The sequence below is a fragment of the Emydura macquarii genome, unplaced genomic scaffold, assembly GCF_026122565.2.
Source record: "Emydura macquarii macquarii isolate MOO-44397 ecotype Brisbane River unplaced genomic scaffold, CSIRO-AGI_Emac_v2 contig_374, whole genome shotgun sequence".
In the NCBI taxonomy this organism is placed as follows: Eukaryota; Metazoa; Chordata; order Testudines; family Chelidae; genus Emydura; species Emydura macquarii.
Window position 1 is genome coordinate 8,637,337 of NW_027130511.1, and position 16,622 is coordinate 8,653,958.

The 16,622-nt window shown below is 39.9% G+C and overlaps 1 protein-coding gene across 4 annotated transcripts; it reads right to left on the reverse strand.

Annotated features, from left to right (window-relative positions):
* Positions 1–2,093: 2,093 nt before the first annotated feature.
* On the reverse strand, positions 2,094–13,754 carry GEMIN2 (gem nuclear organelle associated protein 2). Of its 4 annotated transcripts, none has more exons than XM_067533769.1 (10): positions 13,564–13,754; positions 11,669–11,753; positions 8,484–8,573; positions 6,664–6,723; positions 6,360–6,473; positions 5,266–5,310; positions 3,833–3,901; positions 3,356–3,466; positions 3,024–3,082; positions 2,094–2,612 (listed from the first exon to the last, which is right to left on the reverse strand). In XM_067533769.1, the coding sequence occupies exons 1-10, from the start codon at positions 13,683–13,685 to the stop codon at positions 2,573–2,575; spliced, it is 795 nt and encodes a 264-aa protein (XP_067389870.1). In that variant the 5' UTR covers positions 13,686–13,754; the 3' UTR covers positions 2,094–2,572. The 4 variants fall into 4 exon arrangements, with proteins under 4 accessions (XP_067389870.1, XP_067389878.1, XP_067389887.1 ...); XM_067533777.1 differs by having other exon boundaries at positions 2,094–2,879; XM_067533786.1 differs by lacking the exon at positions 5,266–5,310.
* Between the last annotated feature and the right edge of the window lie 2,868 nt (positions 13,755–16,622).

The following is a 16,622-nucleotide window of genomic DNA, read 5'->3' on the forward strand; positions in this document are numbered from 1 at the left end:
ATTCAACAACTTTAGCAAAAACAGATGATGCATTTCAGTTACTAGAATGCTATATGATGAAGATGGCAGGCAGATGTATTTTAAAAATCTTTAAAGTTGGAAACTGAAAACCTGAAGGATGGTAGTGTGGGAAACTTTTCCCCCTCCCTTTTTGTTTTTTAATAGTGTTAACTAGAATCCTGTGGGTGAGAATGAATGGATTGTAAAAGGGAGTGAAGTTTGTACATTTCAGCAACTGAGGGATTGGCAGAGTAATGGCATGTTTGTTAATGGGGTATATGGGGGTATTGCTGAAAGAGGACAGAATTAAGGTTGCTCAGGCATAGGGATAACATAACATAGGGATTTTTTGCCATTGAATTTTCTAGTTTTTTGAGTGGGAAAAGTTATGTTGTTGGTAGGGGTTAGTAGTCGTTCAGGCAGTTGTAGGTATCATGTCCCACAATTTGCATACTGAGACATCCAGAACTCCCTGCCCCCCGATCAGTTGTGCCCTACTAGCCATCCCTGATACTTCTCCATGTTTCTCAGCAGGCTCCCCACCACTACAGCAGGGAACAGATGTCCCTGAAGCCTTCACTATTTGGTATACAAACACTTCTGTTGCTGTTACTTTCCCCCATACTATAATGCAACTTGAGTAAAGGACAATTATGTTACAGTGGAATGGTGTTTGTGGTCATGTTTTGGAATGGGTGGAGGGCAGAGTTTGTGGTAGGGCTAGTGAGAGAAATCAGACACAGTGTCTGTTCCAAAATAGTTCATTTTATATTTGAGCCAGCGAGGAAATGATTTGATGGCTTGGTGGTTAGGGCAGCCATGTGGGAGGCAATTCCAGTCCCTTCTCCAATCATTCTCATTATTTATCCATAGAACAGCTTTAGCAGAAGGTGCAGAAATCTTACATCAGAATATGGGATAGCTCACTGGTTAGAGCACTCAGAGGTGAGAGACCCCTGTTCAAGTCCTTTCTCCCACTCAGGCACAGAAGAGGGTATTGGGTTTCCTTTCATGGATTGCTAAGCAGAGACACACAGCCAGGATATAGACACCTCTTTCAGAGAAGGGCAGAGCTTGGCACACATCCATCATTAGCATCTCCCATGAGCTAGCTTCAGTGACTCCCATCCAGTGTGCTGGCTTCTGTGAATAACATTCTTAGGTGCTTAATATCTCTTCCCATTCATTGTAAAGGGAGCCTAAGCACCTAACTCAGGCAGTGTGGATCAATATTGTTCCTGGGATTTTCTAAGTACTTAAAAGTTACATGCTGTGACACCCAGTATTGCAATGTCTAAATCCCTTTATGGATCCTCCCTCCCGTTTGTTCTTGAAAGGAAAGCTAGTATTTAACAGCAGTTAATGGTTGTACTACATAAGCTATGTTCAGTCTGCTGTGGCATTGTAAGAACTTAAATTTAATTATGAAAATATTAATGCTATATTATAACTCGCAGTGTTTAAGTATTTAACACATTGAATAGCTTCAGTTCCTGTATATACCCAGACTTGACTGTAAGTGCCAATATCAATAAAGTTTCTCTCCTGCTTTATAACTAACAGAGCATAGAGAAACTAGCTTCATCTTGAAGTGGTGGAATATATAAAAAGTATACTTAATCTGTGTATGAGACTATTCATAGAAATCCAGTAAAGTGAAAAAGGATTAAAGGTTACAGTATTTGTCAACATTACACTAGACCAGGTCAAATAGTTATACAAGCTTGTTCATGCTGTAATAAATACACCCATTATGCTCTTGAGTAAATGTGTAATTATCTTCTTTGCTAAAGTTAGTGTAACTACAGTTTTGCCTTATTTTGAAATTATTGCACTTGCAAGCAACATTTTCAGATCCTTGTTTTATCTGCAGTGTATACAGAGCCAGTTGTTAAGATTAGTCCCTCACTAATAAGGAATATAGTTTTGTAGTAGTGTTTAAGTTCAGTATCTGAATTGAGTCCGTTAAAAAAACCTCAGTTCCCATGTATATCTAACATGTCCACCAATTCTGAAAGGTGGCATATTATAAATAGTAAAAATAGAAGCCAAGAAGCAGGTTTTAGAAACATTCTAGCACAACACACACAGAGCAGTTTTGAAAGTTTTATTGTAAAGTTTTACCAAAAAAACTTTAATATCTGATTCTTTAGATGGGTTCATGGAAGAGCTTTCTCACTTCCTTGAGCTTTCATTTGTACAAAGCTTGGGGCCCACTCTTGCACATCTTTATTCACATAAGTAATTCAATTTCAACAAACGGGCTTACTCCCCAGAAGTAAGTTTTCAGAATCAACTACTCTTGGGTGCTTACAACAGCTCAATTTGCATGCCACTTTCAAGACCAATAGATTTTGCAGAGAAACAGGTTTATAGAAAGTAGATAGGCACTTTGCTGCTGACCTTTTTCAGGTCATGAATTATTCAGTAAGACCATCAGTCTTTTACTCAACATCATTCAAACTCACTACCAAGAAGGTAAATTTTGAGCTGCATTGCACCTGGCAGTTTAACACTGGTAGTAATGCTGGTTCTATAGTGATGCGAGACATTTAATGTCCCCAACCTGGGATCAGGAGGGCTCGTCAGCCAGATCACGTTGATCAAAATACCTATTAGAGAAGCACAATTTGAATATATTGAGGAAAAAGTTAATCTATGAAAGATTAAGATATTATTCTTTTCTCCCTCCAATTAAGTAATTGACAGGATATTTTACTGTTAGCTTATATTCCCAGAAAGTTTCTGGTTTCATGTAAATAGCTCTAGTTGTAGTTGAACTACAAGTAGTTGTTCAAAAGGTTCATTGTTGATCATGTGCTTTAGATGAGTTTTTTTATTTTACTCACCTCTCCTTGAGGAAATTAGTACATGCTTACCTTTAAAACCAAGGGAAAACGAAGTCATTGTATACTATGGTATACATTTGCTCAGTTAAAAAGTCTTTGCAAAAACACTATTGTTCTTGCTCTGTACATAAATTACTCTTAAGTTCTATTTAATGAAAATGAAGCTTGCAGTACCTGCTAACTAAACAGATTAGCAAATTCAGAGCAGATGCTCTCTCTTCGTTCTTGTTCTCCTGCAACAAAGGAATATGAAGTCTTAGGTCATATGTCTAATATCACTTGGTTGCAGAAAAGGACTGCCATTCTTATGCAACTTGCTAGGTTCCCATAAAAAACCATTCTTAATACTTTGCTTTTTCATTCACCTGAGTCTACTATCTATACACTGTTAAATCTAATGACAACTTATATAAATAAGAAAATTCTTAGTTTGCCACAATACTGTCAAGTCACCCCCCACAATATGCTAAATTGTAAGATTCTCCCCATATTAAATTGTTACTTACCTCTAATACTCTGACTTCAGAGCATCGTCTTGCCAATTGCCGAATTAGGGAGTGGGCTTCAGGCAACAAAGGCTTTTCCAGACACGCCAACAAAGCATAAAGCCATCTACCCTACATGGATTTAAATAGTAAAAGTACAGCGTGGTGTTTTTCAAATTAATTTTTACCATAATTAATTGATAACACACCAATGTCCTATACATTGCTAGCCATTGCCTTTATATTGAATGCTAGTGGAGACCAATATCTAGTCCAAGAACACACATACATTAATAAATATTGTCAGGATAGAGAGGAGTTAGGGAAAAAGGTTTCAAAGTCTGTTTTTATACCAAATACATGCTCCCTAGTGCATACCTACAGGCAAGGGAGACAAGATATTGTTACAAAAATAAATTTGAGTTTCCTGCTATGTATTTGAAATATATAACTCTCCGCTGAGTTAGTTTATAGGTAGATAGAATAAACTAAAATTACCAATTCTGGAGTAAACTCTTTCCCTCCAAACCAGTTTATCAGATATTCCAGGACACTAGTTACTGTTGCCTTTTAAAAGAGGAAAAAAGAAAAAAAAACACCTGAAAAGGAAGAATGACTACATATAACAGCCATAGTACCAATTTTTGATGATGGTTTTTGATATAGTTCTTAATAAACTATAAATAGAAGTGTGACTTTACTTTGCATAGTGAAATGACACTTGTTTACTACCATTCTTTGGTGCATCTAGACAGGCATTTATTTCAATCTGAAACTTGACATACAGGGAGAAAGGAAATGACAGGACTGATATTGGAAGTTGCAGGCTGATATTGGAAAGGACTATGAATATATAGTAAGGAAAGTAAATAATGCCCAAAGTGGAACACAATACCAGAGGCATAGAAAGACCTTTATGTCAGTAAATGAAAAAATTCAGACTTTTTTTTAAGAGATGACTAACAGGGGACATAATAGTAAAGTGAAGTAAATCAAGCACTTCTATTTAGTCTCATCGTACAGGATCAAGGGTTCATACAATGACATTGAAAGACTATTTAAAACTGTTAAGAATAAATAATCACACACACAATGTATAGTTTGTGTATAGTATAATTTGTAGAACTCAATACCTCAGATATCATCTGACAGTGAGCACCAGTAATGAAGTGATTTCCCCCCCCCTTCAAAATGTGTATTCTCTGTAGGTTTTTATATCAAGCATCATAGTATGAGGGGCTTCTATGACTTTTCAGAATGCCACAAGATGTTCCAGCAAACGCCGTTCTCTGGGTTGCTTGTAACATCTGGGATAAAAGTCCACCAACTGAAAGATGGAGGAAGACCCTCTATTACATGGATGCATCAAGTCTTCAGACATTGGACTTTTGGCCTGTCATGTCCTTGCGGCCACACAGGAATGCACCAACTGGCAAACAATCGTAACAGCTGACTGTTTGACTAAGTGTTGAAGAAGAAGTAGCGCAGTAAGCAATGTGACTAAGCATCACATCTGTTCTGTGTTTGTTCTCTCACCCTCTCTTCAGGAGGAGAAGAATGTGCAGTGGAGCATCTTGTTTTGGTAGGATTATTATTATTATTATTATTATTATTAAAGCCACAAGCAGGAGATTGTGTCCTGAGTACAATAATAAAAAAAAGTAGCTCATACAAATAAACAATATTTCTATTTTAACACAAAATATCAGTGAGAAAAGGGTAGTGGTTTGATTTGTTAGATTGTATCAAATAAAATTTTAGTGGCAGGTTGCAGTAATGCCTCAAACAAGTTATATGGTATAAATTATTGTGTCCTTGAATACGACACAATAGATGGGATAGCCATGGAATTAATAGGAAAACTATGAAAAAAAGCAAACTTTTTTGGTGATAAATATTTTACTCTCATAAGTAGAAACACATAGACTTACCTGATTCATTCTGCTAACAATACTTAAAAAAGGAGGAAAACCAATCTGAAAAGGAATATCAAGATGGAATTGTAATATATGAAGTAAGCTTCCCAACAAATAACCTTGTAATTTAAGATTTAAATTAGAAGTAACTTTGAACATGAAGACATAAATCCACTTCATATTTTCTATTGTAATGGTTTTTCAAAGCATACTAAATACTGATAGTGAAAATGCCTTACAATATATAATGGGAAGAGCAATAGAGCAAACATAAGCAACAAAAATAGCTATTAATCTAAATGTCACCATATACTAGGAGAGGCATCAGATTTAAAAGGATAACTTGAATTCCTTTATACTGCAATTTTTTTAAAAGGTATTTTTTTGGGTCTCACACTCTTTAAATAGGTCTTGAATTTTTATAAAAGGGTTTTCTGGCTCTCTGATGTTTACTAAGGGCCTTTTGGGCAAGTCCAAGAGCAACAACAAATAATGCTTGAGCCTACCTCTTGACCTATCTCTCTGTACACACCCATGCCCACCCGTCCCTACCTCCTTCCCCTCTGTACACACCCAGGCTTAATGTCTCTGTGGTTTCAGCTTTGCTGCTACTGGTAAGCACACCCTTAAAAGGCTTGGGGAATAGCATATAGGAGAGTTCCTCGGAGAGTAAGCTGCACAAGAGACACACTGCAATTGACCATCAGCAAAAAATGGAGACTATGCAGAAAATGCTGATAAATATACAGAATAAAACATTGTCTATAACAAAGGATATATATATCTATAGATATAGATATATATATAAAATAAATATATATAATAAAGGATGTTTCAGTTAACAATAATCCTAAGAGTTACTGATAGTTGTAAATTACGTAAATACATAATTTCCAGATGAAAATATAGGTTCAGATTCTCTGCTTCACCAAGTTTCCACTTAATGTAGCAGGAAGGTTGGTGGCGTGCTCATCACAGAGCCTGTTTTGGACTCAGAGTGGATCCGCAGTTGCCAACACAGGTTAGGACAGTTTCTGGAAGCTGTGAATGAGACATAACAACCAAGAACTAAGAAAGAGCTTAATATTCTTATTGAAAGTGATACCCACCTTTATGTAATCAATTCCCAGGTTTTCATTACCAGACACTTCAATAGCTGCTTCTGAATAAACCCTTTTACCCAGACAAAACAGTTTCCAGCCTTCTTCATCCTCAGATTTTGGCTGAAAAGATAAATAACCATGGGCTATTTTTCATATATTATGATTCAGTATTTTCATTATGTAAGCTATACATTTTCAAACAATTTATAACTCTGGAAATCCTGATTTGCAGTTTAACACACAAACATTACCAGAATAATACAACAGTGAAAGTATGAGGTTCACAAAATTTGTGATAATATTCACTCACCATTGTAACATTGCTGTCCAAGTGTTGTGCCTTCCAATGATTTCTGTGTTTGTTCAAACTCTGTGGATAAAAATAATTAAGCCTGATTATGGTTTATAATATAATGATTTTATTCTAGCCAAAGTAGCTTTTCATCTCCCATTTGCTTTAATTGTTCCTTCAAAATCATTAAAAAACAATTCAATACCATTATAATGTTTATTTTTCTTTTGGAGAAAGTAGATTGCATGTTGCTGTATAAATCTGGCAAATAATTGTTTATTAAATAATTGATCAAATTATTCATGTATTTCTTTTACTATAACAGTAGACTGCAATTGTAAGCTAGAATTTACTACTTTATAACCTCTAAAGACAGATGAAATATGAAGGAAATTTGTTGCTTGGTTAGTCTACTCCTTAAAATTTGATTTCAAATACTCCATTTATATACATATTGGAAAGGACTATGAATATATAGCAAGTACTCTAATTTTAGCACTACTAATCCTTTAAAGAGATTTTTTTCTTTAGGTAGCTATTTTAAGAAAAAGAATTTTCAGTTCCTGAAAGACTGCCCTTGCTTCTGTTTTGAGATGTGTGTTTAAATGGGGAACTTTCATCTTCATAAGCCAACTTTTTCCTTCTAGTGGATCTGGCAATGTTATCACCTGTTTGATAATCTTGCCCTAGAAATAAGTGTCAACAAGTACTGCAATATCCCAAATGAGGGGAACACTGGCTGAAAGGAATCAAAACCTTGTTTCAATACAAATACCAAGTACAGCAAGAAAACAACCATGAGTAAGAGATTAGATGTATTTAGATTCTCAGTCCAGTATAAGTCAAGACCCTTCGTAGCAAAACTAAAATGACCTGTTTTTGGTTTTTGTTTAAAAGCAGGCACCATGAGATCAGGATTCTGTGCTAAAATCAGAATAGCTGACAGATTTTATACAAACATAATGCTAGCACAGAATGCTAGCCTTCTGATTTTTCTTCACTACTATCATGTTTCCAATACTTTTCCTGTCCCTCCACGCTAATTCTGTCAGAGAGTATTTAACATGCTGCAATAGGAATGCTATACGGTTTAAGTCACTTAAGATCTTAGAGTATTGAAACTTTGTGATAAAAATCTAGTTTACTATTGTTTACCTTTTGCATTTTACCCAGCTTTGACTGTGGGGTGAAAAAAGGCTTTTCAGATTTCCTTTTTTAATTTTCATACAACAGGACAACTTGCAAGCACAGACTGTATGGAAGATTTAAGATCCTATCATTGGATCTGTGCAGATGGATCATTCTACCCAGATGGAATCCTACTGAAGTCAATGCATTCCTGTATAGGTGCCAGGTTCTGTCCACATGAGCCCTACTGCTGGACTGGGGCCCAAATGTTTTTATTTTGATCTAAGTAGTTCATTAAAACAGCCCTATTAATACTACATTTTGTAATTTTTTTTGATCAGCTACAAAAAACCCTAAGCTTTATCCTCAACTACTTGACAGTGATCCTTTAAATACCCAGATATCATCATTTACAAAGACTTTGTTCTCAACCAGCTAAAATGTATGATTGCCTGTTTTCTCCAAGACCCTCTCTGGTGCTGGAGTGTCATGATAAATTAGTTTTGCAGGAAAAACCCAAACAAACAAAAAATAAGTTTTCCAAAGACAGAGTAATTATCTACTTTATTTACTATTTTCTATCATAAAACGTTAAGGCCTATATCTTTCCCTAGAATACAGTTAAAGTCCACGCCCAAACCCTAAAAAAAAGTCATATTAGATACCATCATATCCACACTGCGATAGTTTGTGAACACAGTATCCTTTACCTGACGAACGGCTGAAAAGTGAGACACTTGCTGCTGTTGCCATTTGAGAGTTGGAGAATATCCTTCGGGAGCAGGATGGCATCCAGTGAGCTAAGAAAGCATAAGCAAGAACTTTTTATAACAAGTAGTCAACAAACAGAACTCTAAACTCAGCAATACAGAAACCAACCAATTACTTGTTACTGCACAGTGACACACAAACCAGAGGCTCATTCACAAAATTAATAGGTGCAATGACAATGTTATATTCCTATCTGTAACTACCTCAAGATTACTACCAGGCCTCAAAAGAGCAGGACCAGGACAACACCACACACTACTCTAGCTCACTGTTAAACTGGTCTTTCAAAGCCTCCCTAAGCTGTATACCTCCACATTGAGCTCTTCTAATAACCCTTGTATCTGGCTGTTTGAATTCAGCAGACAGCCACTCCACCTCCGCTTCCATTCCTGTGCAGGACACAGCAAGGAGCTATAATCACTGGGATATTTTTCTCACTGAGGTCCAATCATGTGAGTCAACAAAGCCAGCAACCCTTCAAATGACCAAACGCACATTCAATTGTCATTCTCCACCTGATGAGCCAGTAGCTGAATTATTCCTTGGTGCTATTGAGGTGGCCGATGTATGGCTTCATGAGTTAGGGGAGTAAAGAGTAGGTTGGGTCACCCAGGAGCACTATTGGCATTTCAACATTCCCAATGGTAATTCTCTGGTCGGGAGAGAAAATCCCTGCATATAGCGTCCTGAACTGTCCTGAATTCTTAAAGATGCGAGTACCATGCACCTTCACTGACTAGCCCACTCTAATGTCGGTGAAACGTTCCTGATGGTCCACCAATGCTCACACAAGTATATCAAAAGAGCTCTTTTGATATTCTCAGTGGCAAGGTGGTCTGGTGGCAAAATAGGGACATGGGTGCCATCTGTCACTCCACTGCAGTTGGGAACCCCATTGCTGCATATCCACATTGCTGAGAGTCACGGTCCTGCTTAGCAGGAGGCAATTAATGGCTCTGCATGCTTGCATGACAATGGCCCCTCGGTGGATTTCCCAACTCCAAATTGATTCCAGATTGACTGTAGCAATTTGGCGTTGCAAATTTCAGCAGAGCAATCACCACTCACTTCTCACTGTCACTGCCACTCTCATTTTGGTGTCCCTGCATTGGAGGGATGGGGCAAGCTCAGTGAGCAAATCCAGGAATGTTGCCTTGCAAATCTGGAAGTTCTGCAGCCACTGCTCATTATCCTAAACTTGCATTATAATGTGATCCCATCAGGTCAGTGGTTGTTTCTCAGTCCCAGAAGCGGCACTCCACCATCTGGAGCTGCTCTGTGAATGACACCAACAACCCTGAATTGGGTCTCGCTATGTCCCACAGCAATCTGTTCTCCAAGGAATTGTTATGTTCCCCATTCATTAGGTTGTTCTTGAGGCTCTGAAAATACTCCAGGCTTGTGCGCCCTGTACTCACAATGCTCATGAGAATAGTGCAGAGCTGTACAGGCTCCATGGTTCTGTAAAGATGGCAGACAGCGAGGAGGTTTGTGGGATTTTGAAAAAAACAAAAGGCACAAAAGTCACAGATACATTATGGGTTGAAGATAGTTGCAAACTCGAAGTTAACCCCATGCTCCCAATTACCGCTGCACAATTTGTTTTAGACCCATCACGCATTGCCAAAATTTCCTAAAAGACAGAAAACTAGACAATGGTGAGTTGTACAGTGGGGTACCCACACACGATGCACCGCACTCTGTATTGATGCAAGCACTCCTGATGAGTATGTGCACCGCTGACACAATGAGCCAAGTAGGCAGGCACACAAATGATGTACTAACTGTGACGGCTGTATCCCAATGTAACTTGAGTCAACCTAAGTTTGTAGTGTAGATGTGTCCTTACTTTAAACAAAACATTTATCTGCCATATTGTGTGTAGGAAGACCAACAGACACAAAAGGGGAACCTGTCAAAGGAAATAAATTAAGAAAACAGACACTTTTCCTCTACCATCTCTTAAAGATTGTAGTCTGATCTGCCTCAGTTCACCATCTACAAAACGGGGATAATCTCTCACTGGGGTGTTATGAAGATAAAATCCATTAATAAGTGTGAGGCGCTCATATAATAAGGCGAGTAAGGCTATATTAGTATTTAAGTAGATTTTAGTAATACTAGATTTTAAAAATCCATTTATGTTCAAACATTAAATAGATTATGTCCCCTCTAGAAAGTAAAACAAAAGACTATTCTTCTAAATATTTGATCTAATGCTCATCATCAAAGTTAACTGAAAGGTTAGTAACTTCATTGGGAGGTAGTCTGTTTTAAGGCTTATCATAAGAAGATAATATAATATCTTTCTATATGTATTTGCAAACAACTCCACCAAGAAAGGAGAGAAAAATCTGGGGAAGAAGAGGGGAGGAGTGAAAGAGGGAAGAGTCCCAGGTTGTTCAACTTGGAATCATGAACTAAAATTGAGCAAATGAAAATTTTAGGCCGATCCCAAGAAACATTTTCCAACAGTGAAAAATCAAAACAAAGTTTCTAGAAGAGAAATTGTAAAAGCTCCATCATTTGAGCCATTTTGAAGGGGACAGGGCAAAGCCCTAGGGCACACACAACAGGGAATAATCCTGTTTGGCTGATGAGAAGGGATGGACTAGAGTGATTTAAAAAAAAAAAAAAAAAATCACAGAAACTAGAGGTACAGAAAGACTAAGAACATACTCTGTATTGATATCCTTGTGTCTTTCAACGGTATGAAAGTTTTATGAAAAACAAGGTTTATAAATCTTTAAATACAATGTTATTTTAGTTGCATCTGCAGTGAGAAAAATATCAATTATTTTTGCTGTAGATATAAGACAGAAATTTGTGTGAATGCTGTAAGTTAGATCAGTTGAGTTTTAATGAACCTTCAGTTACCGAGTAATTCAAAATCTGGATCTGCAAGACTAGATTCCATTTATTTCTGCAGTTTACTTTAAAATCCAGTTATTCTGCAACATATTTGATGCTTAACCAGGCATCCAAGAATATTAATACACAAACATTTTAATATGAAACAAAAAGATTTTCTTCTCATTTAACTGTCTCATCTGTTTTTCTTATTTAAAAAAAAACAAACTTAAAAATATACACACACACATATATATATACACACAAGACTTACTGAAATATTCACTGTCTGCTTCTTTCTCAACTTTTTGGGGTCTATCTCTGCCACAACAACATCTGGGCATCGTGCTGCTTCAATCCTACAAACAGAAATAAGTGGCTATATTTTAAATGCCTCAGCTGTGTCCCTTTGAACCAGAAACCGTCACGGGTTTGATGTTTGCATGAGGAGGGACCTAATCAAATACAAGACATTTGCACAATTCTTAAGTTATGAATGAGAATTTATTAAAGAAAGAAAAGTTAAAGAAAAATATTTCTTATGGAAGGGTATGAGTTGAGTTTTAAAAAGATTTATGAGTCCACAATGCAGTCTACAAATGGTAGATATGTGCCCCCATTTTACAGATAGGAAACTGGGCTCGGAGAGATATTTATTTGATTTAGGTGAGCTAATCTATGGCACAGCCAGGAACATAATCCAGCACGTCTGGTTTTTAGTTCTCTGCTTTAGCCACAAGACCTTTCCATCATAAATATCAGTAAAGGCCACTGCTATTAGCAACTGTAGCCAGTAAAATACCACTGTATTCCTTCTAAGCAATACAGACTACAGTTGAGGCTAAGAACTTTCTCCTATTATTTTATTATGCCATAACAAGCCTGTCAAAAATGTGGTGATGGACCAGTGAGGGCCCTGGAATTTAAAGAATATGGTTGCTATCTGAAATGAGAAACTTATGATTATCAAAACCAAAACAACCTACAGCAACAGAGTCTGGTAATTTTAGGCTTTGGTATTTTTGGTATTGTTAAAAATAGTCCTGTTATGAATCTTGACATTAATTTAAATTCTCAGTAAGTTAAGAAGGGAAAAGAACAATTAATATTCAGCTACATAACATCTGCACCTTGAACACTTTTGTTGCCCTGTAAGATCCAGAAAGTGACATTAACTACAGTATTCAGACATCAGACTTTAATTAACATGTATTATGGTAGCACCTAGAGGAACCAAATGAGATCACAGCCCTTTTGTGATGGGTGCTGTCCAAACACATAAGAGACAGTCCATGTCCCAGAGAGTTTGTAGTTGAAGGCCCCAATCCTGCACTACGTAAGAGCATGAACAGGGCAGTTTGTCTCTGCACTTACACATTGCTGGACCAGGACCTAAGAGACAAGACAGCTAAATGATCTGGAAAAAGAATTAGGGATCGAGTCAGGGACAGGACCTGAATCTCTTAATTCCCAAAGCAGTGCCTGAACAGCACTTATTTCTTAAGGGTATGTTTACACTGCATTGTAAATCTGGGCTCAGACTCAGGGTTGAGCCCAATCCCTACCACCACCCACACAGAAGACGTTCTGACTCAGATTAGTAAACTCACAAGCCCCAGCTCCTAAGACCCACTGGTCTGAGCCTGAGTCCTGCTGTGGCTCAGATCCAAGCCTGGGTCCCCAGAGATCTGATGGAGGCTGTGCACAGTAGGGATGCATCAGCCCCACGATGAGACCCAGGGTCAGCAACTGCCAACCCAGGCTCACTAGGCAGTGAGGACCCACGAGCGGGAGCTGGGAACACGAGTCTGCAGGCGGACAGACTGGGCTGACAGTGCAGCGCAGGGGGCGGGGCGGGGCGGGGCGGCCCACAAGAACCCACGCACAGGCCTGTGCGCTGGAACCAAGGGGGGGAAGGGGTCTGGAGCCAGCCTCCCGCAGCTCGGTCAGCGCCCGAGCGCGACACAGGCCAGGGCACAACGCCCAGGACCCCGGGCCCCTTCACAGAGGAACGGCGCCCAACAGCCTCCCAGGCCCCGCGTGCTCTGGAGAAGCGGCCCAGCCCCTGCACCTCACCAAGGGAACGCGAGGCCCCGCCCCCAGCTCGGCTCCCCCCAGGGCCAAAAGGCGGCGGGGCAGCCCCCCCAGCGCACCCTTCCCCCCACTTACTGGACCCGCTTTAAATACTCCTGAGGGGTCCGCGGGGGCATGGTGGGGTCGAAATCCTCCGCGAGGTCACAGTCCCCCACGGGCAGGAGCCTGGGCATCAGCTCCTCCACCGCGGACTCCATCTCCGCAGCACGCGCGACAGCCGTTGGCGGATCGGTCAGTAGCCGCTCGCCGAGCAGAGACAACCAATCAGTCAGCTCAGCTCAGCTCAGCTCAGCTCAGCTCACAGCCCAGCAGCAGCGCACGCACGCAGCCCAGCCGGCGCAGGTGCGTTGAGTCTTAGTGACGCCGTAATTTACGACCAGAGGCCGGGGACTGCCGCTGGTCAAGAAGACAATACGCATGCGCCCTGCGCGTCGTGACTTGTTTGCTTGCTAGAGAGGCTGCGCGCCTTCCAATGCCAGCTTGAGGACGGTGCACGTGGAGTAGCATGCTCATTTTCAGGGCCCAGTAGAGGCTGGGGCGCCCTCTAGTGGTGCCGCCAAGCTCTGGTTCAGGTCTCACCGTGCCCTGTACCCATCTGTTTCTGGGACCACCGCCCTGGGAAATTGCACCTCAGGAGCCTGTACTGAAGCCTATCTGGACCCAGTCCTTTTGGCGCATGCAAACCCCATCCCATTTCAGGATGTGGTCCTTGCCCCAGGCAGTATAAGACACACTGTCCCCATCTGACGAAGTGGGTTGCAGCCCACGAAAGCTTATGCCTGCAGAAATTTGTTAGTTTTTAAAGTGCTACAGGACTCTCATTTTTTTTGTCCCCTATTGTAACAATAATTATGCCCAGGACCATCTGTTGGCATATAGTACATAATTAAGTACCATAACACAACATTACAGGTAACACTATGCCTTATTTTCCACACAGTTCCGTACTCTTGTGACAAAAGAAGGGCATGGTGATGCAATAGGTGCTCAACAAACTACCACCATATTGCAATGTGCTATGCACAAACTCAGAAATGCTGAATCCTAAACACAAGCCTGGTATGTAACTCTCAGATAGGAAGCGACAAAGGGAGTAAAAGTGTGCACAGCCAGACAGGTCTACAGGGAACAGCTATGTACTGAGTTTATAATTCATGGGCACACTTGCCCTCTTTTTTTACTGACCACAGGTCATCTCTTCAAATAATTTCTGCACCTAGAAACACACTAGGTCAACTTTGCCACTGCACTTCAACCCAGAGTTATGTGTGCCACAGCTTTCCCTTCATTTTAACAGTCCTGAATCAGGCACTTTCTCACACTTTAGTACAGACGGTGTATAGATCTACAGAAAGGATGTGTTGTCACTATAGACACTAATGAATGGCAGAATGAAATGTAACAGTTGTCCAAGAGATTTGTGTCTCATCATTGCCTTTTGGGGGCTGATGCTCTCACAATGGAATGATGGATTGTGATTGAAGATAGAGAGGAGGAAGTTTCTAGACCATCATGGTCCCTAGGAGAAAACTTCTTAAAGGGCAACCTTTGGCTTAACACACAGAAATACCAAGCATATATGTACTGTATAAATATATACTGTATATACCAAGGACATTTGTGCCCAAATAGTTCTGTGATGTTAATCCACAAATTACAAAACAATTAAATCTCCAAAATACCATTGAATCTATTTAGCTCTTTAATAACCATTTTAAAGAACCCAAGACAGTATTCTAAGTTAAATCTCAGCATTAGAAAGTGTTTCTGTTGTGTATTTTGTGTCTTGCCTTATTTCCTAGGTTGCTGTAGCAACAGAGCTTAGCTTGTTGCCATAGCAATAGAGTTATACTATTAAGGGATAGCTCAGCCAGTCCTGGCTGGTTGTAGTGTAGTTCAATTAAGACTTGTAATGGGTTTGCATCTCTCTGTGTTCTGTGCTGAATTCTCTCTGAATACAAGTACTTTTCGAGGATTTAATATACCAAAAGTGGTGACGGAGGATGGGCTTGACCTGTGCTGCACTGGCAAAAAAGTAAAAGTCAATGTAAGAAAAAAACCTTTTTGTTGTTTTGGGGGCTGGGCTGTTTACACTGGCGGTTCAAACTGAAACTAAAACAGGCTCTGCTTTGTTCTGACGGAAGTGAAGCAGACAGACTGGGAAAGGGGAAGAAACAAAAGCAGTGCTAGTGAATGGAAATCACCAGCAATTGTGTGTGAATGACCCCAACACACATGAATAAAAGACCCTAAAAGACAAGAGAAAGAAGAAGAAAAAAAAGAAGAGGGGTAGCAATAGCTACACTTACGGGGGGTGGGGGAGGGCCCTGGGACCTTTTGATGAGACTCTAGAGGAATAGAACTCAACACTGAGCGTTTTCAGCTTTTTGTTATTGCAAATGAAATTACAGATGCAAAGAAGGTGCCCACTTTCTTAAGTGTTGTAGGAGCTAAAACCTATACTTTCTTGCGCAGCTTAGTGCAGCCTGATAAGCCAGAGACAAAATCTTACAGTGACATTGTGAAAATCCTGGAGGCACATTTTTCTCCAAAACCGCTGGTAACTGCAGAGAGATTTAGGTTGCACAAAACGAATCAAGAAAAAGGTGAAACAATTGTGCAATTTGTAGTAGCTCTGAAGAAGATTGCTGAGCACTGTGAATTTAATGATGTGTTAAATGACACCCTATGTGATAGGTTAGTGGGTGCTCTGCACAATGAAGCAATACAGAAGCGCCTATTGACAGAGGCCCAGCTCACCTGGCAGAAGGTCATTGAAATTGCAATCTCTATGGAGATGGTTGCAAAGGAGGCCCAACAGCTCAGTGCATCGACCAGAGTGCATAAGGTATCACAAAAACCTACCCACAAGACAGTGGGGAGCCGGGAATGTTACTGCTGTGAAAAGCCAGGTCACCATGCATTGGAATGCTGGTGTAAAGACCTAGTGTGTCGACCATGTGGCAAAAAGAGACACATTGAACGTACCTGAAAACAAAAGAAAGAAGAGTCAAACAGAACAGGCAAACCGGAGAAAAAGAAGCCGGCTGTCAGGCAGACCAAAAAGGAAAATCTGCATGCGGTAGGGCAGACTCAGGATGATCAAAGTGACACCCAGTCAGAAGAAGTGCCAC

Bases quoted from the DNA above. Each gene is read 5' to 3' on its own strand.
- GEMIN2 (XM_067533769.1), bottom strand. From the start codon at position 13,685: ATGGAGTCCGCGGTGGAGGAGCTGATGCCCAGGCTCCTGCCCGTGGGG. The intron at 6,474-6,663 runs GTGAGTGAATAT...TTATCTTTTCAG, and splicing joins TGGACAGCAATGTTACAATG to CCAAAATCTGAGGATGAAGA. The intron at 3,083-3,355 runs GTAAGTAACAAT...CCTTTGTTGCAG, and splicing joins CTGAAGTCAGAGTATTAGAG to GAGAACAAGAACGAAGAGAG.